The sequence below is a fragment of the Glycine soja genome, chromosome 8, assembly GCF_004193775.1.
Source record: "Glycine soja cultivar W05 chromosome 8, ASM419377v2, whole genome shotgun sequence".
In the NCBI taxonomy this organism is placed as follows: Eukaryota; Viridiplantae; Streptophyta; class Magnoliopsida; order Fabales; family Fabaceae; genus Glycine; species Glycine soja.
The window spans coordinates 41145086-41152414 of NC_041009.1; the positions used below are offsets into that span (position 1 = coordinate 41145086).

Below are 7329 nucleotides of genomic sequence, written 5' to 3' on the forward strand. Positions count from 1 at the left end.
TGTACATTTTGTTTCTTGATTATCAAACTGTTCGTGTAAAAATGACAGACGCATACTCTAAAATCTAAACTCTATTTCCATTATGTAAAAATTTACACAATAGAAACTCATTTTTAAAATGTAAATTTACATAAAAACTAGTTTATGTAAACACGTAAAAAAAAATTATTATATTATATTACGGAAACCAATAGCTACATTATGAAAACAAATTTTCGTAATGTAAAAACTTAATAAACTAGTCTCTAATGTTTATGTAAGCACGTAGCACACCAGAGGGGGCGACAGGGAGGTAAGAAGGGCCGTGAGGGAGTGGTGAGGGGAAGGTACTTTGGGCATTTTAAAATGTCCAAAAATAAATAGGTGTGCAGAGTAAAAAAGTGGGTGTAATAGCAATCTCCTTATTAAATCGATAGGCACACATAGATACCCTCTAGTACCCTCTGAAGAATTTGGCATGTTAACCCACAATTTGAGACGGTCATAAATTTGATAAACTCTGTCGCCTCAGTTTAGCATAAAAGGAATTCAACGACGAAATGAGCAACAGCAAAACCGAAGGGAATTGGTTCAAATAGGTTCCTAATTATTAGGTCTCAATGCACCATCCCTACTCAACCCTCTACCATGATATAATTTAATCACGAAAAATGAACACCTGCACTTTCATTTGGAATCATCAAAAGTCTCAAATGGACATCATTGTCAGGACTCAAAAATCTGCTCTCTAACTTGAGATTCAATTTAAAGAAAAAGGATTACAGAACAAGATATACCATGTTATTACCGCTTCCTCCCAAAAATATACAACCCCAATTGGTGGCTTGTGTCAGTTCTATTGGTTTCTTGTACAAATAAGGCAGCGGCAGCGGCAGCAGCAGCAGGTAAACTCCAAAAGAAAGAATTATGTTGATGACCACCCTCCACTTAAACAGCAAAACTCCTTTCCTTAAAGACACATCTACAGTAATGGCAGAGAGCAGTAACTACAAACAGGCAGATAAATGAAATTATAAAAAATAATCTGGAGTCTTGCGTGTGGTGTCAGGCTCAATTTGCCTGGGCGCTGGATCAAACTGAAGGAAATTCTGATCCATATTCTCTCCTATTTCTAGTATAGCAGCCATATTCCCACATCGGTAACAGTAATTTGGTGCACTAAATACAGTCACCACATTTTTGTCCTGAAAGAGTCATCATCAAAATGAAATCAATAGATAAAATAAAGAAGGTATTCTCAGAGTGGAAAAAGATTATTATATTGCTTGAAGAGAAATGCTAGTAATACACTTTCTTAAACACTCTTCATTTTTCGCAGGAAATCATTGAGAATCAAAAATTATATAGATCTTGCCTTATTTAATGAGTCCCCACTCATGATTTTGTAATTTCTACTAAATTTTAATCAATAATAGTGTTAAAGAGTATCACTCCTCTTAATTGAAAATAGCTATGTCCGTCACCTGGCACCAATTGAATCCTTCCATAACAAGCTGATGAGCTCTCGATATCAGGGAGAGACCATTGGTATGATTAAACTGAGCAGCTATATCCTGTCCAAATGTGTATCCTGCACCACGTGGAGATATTCCCCATCCACAGCGATCATCAGGGTCAGACCACAAGAGATCACACATTGGTCCTTCATGTGGAACCTGTAACATAAAAGTACAGTTGTTAGACAAACTAGGAGACATAATCACAAGGTATCTAGCCAATACAAATGTTAAGAAAATAGCATTCCATTGTGGAGTATAAGATGAGATATCCTAAAAGCTTCATGTGCCTGGCTAGGCCAATAGACATAGCATATTAAAATATTTTATTAAACTAAAGAGGAAGATATTGTGGGAGCTATATCGTCATCGTGGCTTGGAAGTAAAGGATACCATAATGTGGTCATTGAAGTTGACTGCCAAAGAGTTTCTAATAGTGTCAATAAGGAGCATGTGGATAGCTCTGAATTTCGAGAGATTGTCAAGCATTGTAAAACTTTGTTGAAGTCCTCACTGGATTACAAAGTTTGCTTTATTAGAAGGAAAGCAAATCTAGTAGCTCATTCTTTAGCTAGGGATTCTAGAAGTTATGCTAGCTTTCATGATTTTGAGATATATCCTACTTGTATTGCAGAGCAGTATTTGAAGGAAGTAATAATATAAGTCTCTCCGTTTCAAAAAAAAAAACAAAAGAAAGCAGTCATGATGGTAGGTCCTAGATGAAACATCTCGAGCAAAACAATATTACAAACTACAATTGCAACATCAAGTAAAATATTTCTCAAACCATAGTAACCATCAGATGTATATCTAACTCAAGACATCATTCTGCAAATAAAAATGTTCTTCATATTAAATGGATCATAAGGCAATTCAGTGCATTCATGCTAGCAATTGCATACAAACCTCTTGTATACGATCCAATGCTCTGATGTTATCCAGTGTATCCAAAGAAGGTGAGAGACCTCCATGCAAGCAGAAAATCTGTATACACAGAAGTTAAATGCTGGCATAAAATTAGTCAGATGAACATTCTGCAACATATTTAACTCAAACCTGACTCTCAATGAGGGCAGTCAGAGGTAAATAATCAAACAAGTCTGTAAAGTATTTCCAGACATTGGCATTTCCATATTTTCTCAAGCATTCATCATAGAAGCCATACCTGAAAGCAGTAGGTAAAGGATAGATGAAATAACACAGCAATAAAACAATTTTTAATTAAAAAAAAACTTGTTTGTAGTGTTTAAAGAGATTTTCTATTTTTTCCTGTTTCATTTCTGTCAAAACATTGATAAATTTGTTTTAACAAGTGTCATTCAGACAAAACTTACAAATTTGCTTTATAATGTTTCGCAGTTAAAGGGTATCTTTTTAAAGTTAGTTACCCTAGGAATTCACGTACCAGGTTCATCTCAACAAAGTACTTTTCTGGTTTGAAGTTTAGTATAATTGATTATGATAAAATTAATTTTGAACTGCTGAATGTACTGAGAGATGTGTGCAAATTAATTTCAACCACAAAGTTCACATTGGAACACGTGCTACAATGGGAGAAATTGATTTTAGTAAACCTCACAAGCACAAAGCAATCATGCTACTCATTCAGTGAAAAGACCATAAGTTGATAACAGCAGTCAGCATTGGATACATAGCTAAAAGCAACAAATATATTATTTTATTATTCTAAATATTAAAATCCTAAAACAGTCAGCATAATATTTTTTTTATTGACAAATGTTAGTTGTTAGTATTGTTAGTTTTTGTTAGCGGAGGGATTCGAACCAGCGACCCCTCCCCCCTTCCCTTCTCCCTTCACCACTAGACCAACCTTATATCTCAAGTCAACATAATAATGATGAGAACGACAAATCTAGAAAGAGAAAAAAATATGGCCTAAAGCCATTACAAACCAAAGCTGCTCTTAAGCCCTTAGAAATCACCCATTGGATAGATGGTGCACCAACAAGTTGGCTCCATTTGGTAATGAAGACAATAATGATTAGAGGTATTGAGGTTGCATGCAACTCCCACAAACTATTCTCAAAATTTCAAGCTGAATACATAGTTATCAATCCTAGATAGCGGTGTGGAGTGGTTGACTCCAAAGTCCAAAACTGTTATAGTGGAATAGCAGATAGCAAGATGGCCACTATTGTGAAATTTTAGATGCAAGTTAATTGATACACACACACACACACACACACACACACACACACACACACACACACACACACACACACACACATATATATATATATAAATGTATATATGCTCAAATATTAAAAAAAATCTAAAAGTTAGACATTCATTATTAGCAAAAGACAGCCAAAAGGGGCAGAAAACAAACAAAAAATGATAGGAAAGAGAAGAGAACAATTAGAGGGTGAAAACAGGGATAGCTGCAAAAATGGCAGAAGAGGATGGACATAAACTTGGGGTATGTCACCACTAGCTGGGCAATGTCGCCAGAGAAAGGTAGGTGTTCGCAAGAGAGAATGCATGCAAGAGTGAGAAATTTGGGGTTTCATTTGAAACCTCTGATTCAATTAAAGAGGGGGAGGGAGGAGGCAATCAAGGTTATCAATGGCAGGTGGCTGAAGGCCAAAATTCTGCCATATAAACACGCCATTGCAGCCCATGATGTCACCATAGAAGGCTGCCCTTCACAAATTTCCTGTGGCTGAGGGGTTGAAAAATAACATTTTATAGTAATGTAACTGTTATTTAACAACATTGGGGGAAATATCCTGAAATTACCCCCTATAAATCCCTAGCAGACAGTGAGACACTATTCCAGCTGCAAAAGATAGCAATTTCAATGTTATAGCAGCTGAAATGGCTGCTATTCAAAACCACAAAACTATTTGACTTCCATAGCACCCAAGAGCAGCATTGTGATGCGATCCAACTAAAGTGCGCTATTGACACTTATGGCTGAATATATATCAAACCTTCAGTTTAAAATGATAGAACTTAAACATATATAAATGACAATGGATCCAGAGATTGTGTTGTGTGACAAACATTGAATAAGAAGAAATGGTTCATACACTTGAGTAATTTGACGACTTTCATGATTTCCCCTGAGAATTGTGATTCTATCTCTGTAACGGACTTTCAAAGCCACCAAAAGTGTAACAGTCTCCACTGAATAGTATCCACGATCTGCATGAATTAAGCCATTATCATGAGGAATTGGAAGCAGTATCCACAGACACTGAAAATCCTTAAGAGCAGCGTGACAAAAGAAAGAAATATAATGACCAATGGTAAAACCTATGATGCACAGATACAATACAGGTATATAAGGCAACATGTCTATTCATGCAAAATGTAGTATGCAATATGTCTAGGATACGCAGATAGATATGCATGGAAAAGAAAATCATAAAGATAGTAAACATATGATTGCAATTCCAAAAGTTCAAACTAAGAACATACTTCTTAAACATTAGTGCATTACTAAAACAAAATAGAGACTGTAAACCATATCAGCAAAAACCATTGCCTATTTCCTACATTGAAGAATAGTTTCAATCTCATTGCCCCACCGACCATCATCTGTAAGGGTGTGAAAGATGAGATTTTGGTAATCATGCTTTGCTCATCCATTGTGTTGATAGTACAGGCACTATGCAGAGATAAGAAGATCAAAATAGTCATGCAAGAGAAAACTGAAATTTCATGTGTTATGATATGTATGTGCCAATTCCAATGCAACTACACTCCCATAACAAGATCTAATATACCCACAATTTCAATTTCAAAGCAGCCCTAAGAAAAATCCTTATCACGGATGCACGCCAATCACCGAACCAGGCGGGAGGAAGCAAGTTTCACTAAACAGTTCCCCATCTAACAACCCTTGGGCAGCTCAAAAAGTTGAAGTTCTTACTATTAGACTTCATCATAACCATCACAGACACAACACGGAACACAAACACGGAAACAATCAAGTTCATTTAATTCACCCAGAAATCATTAACAGTTATAAATAAATAAATAAAGTCAACACCGTGCTATCGACCTGGTCATAATTTCATTAAACCTTTATGGAACCAATTACAAATTGAGCCCCCAGAAAACCCTAACCACACACACACAAATATTAAAAAGATGAAAAAACAAAAAGGGAAATTGAATCGAAGAGTGACTGACCTACATAATCACCCATGAAGAGATAATTGGTATCGGGTGCGTTCCCTCCAATCCGAAACAGCTCGATGAGATCGTAAAACTGGCCGTGAATATCGCCGCAGACGGTGACGGGGCACTTCACCGGTTGCACGTTCCATTCCTCCACGAGAATCGCCCTCGCTTGATCACACAGCGCCTTCACCTCCGACTCCGACAGAGGCTTGCACTCCATCAGCTGCTCGATCTGTCGTTCCAGATCCGCGTGAGACGGCATCGTTTCGTTTCGCTCCCACCTCCGAGATCGCGTCTTCTTCTTCTTCTTCTCTCAGATCGATTCGGTTTATTCGGTTTGCGGCAGTTGGCGCGACGGTGACGGCGTCGACGGCGAGCGGAGGAATGCCGTGGATAGGGTTAGGGTTTCGAAGCAACGCGAGGACGGGGGAGTGAAACGCAGCGTTTTGAAGCTGGCCTGGTTTGATTTGGTCTCTCAATCATTCATTCATTTCCACCGTTGTGTGTGTGCCTTTTCTTTCTCTTCGTCTCCTCGGCTTTGTGTTTCTCAGTCAGACAGAGACAAAAAAAAATAAAAAAATAAAACTATTTTTTCTCTTTTAAGAAATAAAAATGATAATTTAATTGTTAATTTAATATTTGTGTGAGTGAGAGAAGAGAGGGGAAGAAGGTGGGTTTTTTTTTCCACCAATACACTCTCTCAGATTTTCTTACTTTATACCAGTTTGTTAGTCTCGCCATCCCCGACATTGTCCTTTTTTTCTTTAGTTTAATTTATATTTTATTTTAAAATTTGTTTTAATTTAAACTATTAAAATAATATAAATATTATATTATATAAAAATATTTTTAATTGATTTTTAAAATAATTTTTATTTGTTTAAGAAAATCATGTTATTAAGTATAATTATTTTTTATGTTATTTAATTTATACAATACTTTTTATATATATTTAATTTATACAATACTTTTTTATAAATTAAATAATATAAGAAAATTAATTATACTTAGTAACATCATTTTCTTAAACAAAAAAAATTATTTTAACAAAAAAAAATTAAAATCAATTAAAAATATTTTTATATAATATAATATTTATATTATTTTAATAATTTAAATTAAAACATAAATTTAAAAATTAAATTATATAAAAAAAGGCTTCGTACAGAAGTCAGGTGGTCAGATACGACTTCTCAAAGTAAAAAAAAAGTGGTGTAGATTGGACAATAATATACAAAAGCGGTGTATATTAAGAAAATCTAGAAGAGAGAGTGTGCTTGGTGGGAAAAAACCATCGTGAGTTGTCAGCCACAGCCAGAGAACTAAATAGAAAAATGAAAATGAAATTCAAATGCCGAAAAAATAACAAGAAAATGAATTTTTCTAAGGATGAATTATATATTTTGTGCGTTTTTATATATAAGACTCATCTAATTAAGAAAAATGGTTAATTTAATTAATAGTAATATATTTGTCTAATATTTATAATTTCTTTTAAATTATTCTTATCATTAATATTTTTTTCTTTTTTAACAATTTGGTAATAGATTTTATTTTTTTAATGAGGGATATTTTTAGTCTAAAAATAATTAAAGTAAGGATAGATTGAATATTAGCTTTTTTTACTCTGATTTATTTTTTAATTTAATTTGATTATCTAGTTTTTTTTAGTTTTAATTTG

At 34.6% G+C, this 7329-nt stretch overlaps 1 protein-coding gene across 1 annotated transcript; it reads right to left on the reverse strand.

The window, feature by feature from the left end:
- Positions 1 to 633: 633 nt before the first annotated feature.
- LOC114423223 (serine/threonine-protein phosphatase PP2A-2 catalytic subunit) lies at positions 634 to 6305 on the reverse strand. The gene is made up of 6 exons (XM_028389894.1): positions 5658 to 6305; positions 4550 to 4664; positions 2553 to 2661; positions 2403 to 2480; positions 1464 to 1655; positions 634 to 1184 (listed from the first exon to the last, which is right to left on the reverse strand). The coding sequence occupies exons 1-6, from the start codon at positions 5908 to 5910 to the stop codon at positions 1011 to 1013; spliced, it is 921 nt and encodes a 306-aa protein (XP_028245695.1). The 5' UTR covers positions 5911 to 6305; the 3' UTR covers positions 634 to 1010.
- Positions 6306 to 7329: the final 1024 nt, after the last annotated feature.

What these genes read in the sequence shown, in the direction of transcription:
- LOC114423223 (XM_028389894.1), bottom strand. Translation starts at nt 5,910, where the DNA reads ATGCCGTCTCACGCGGATCTGGAACGACAGATCGAGCAGCTGATGGAG. An exon ending in CTGCCCTCATTGAGAGTCAG is followed by an intron (nt 2,481 to 2,552) that starts GTTTGAGTTAAA and finishes CTGTGTATACAG; the next exon opens with ATTTTCTGCTTGCATGGAGG. An exon ending in CATTGGATCGTATACAAGAG is followed by an intron (nt 1,656 to 2,402) that starts GTTTGTATGCAA and finishes TTTATGTTACAG; the next exon opens with GTTCCACATGAAGGACCAAT.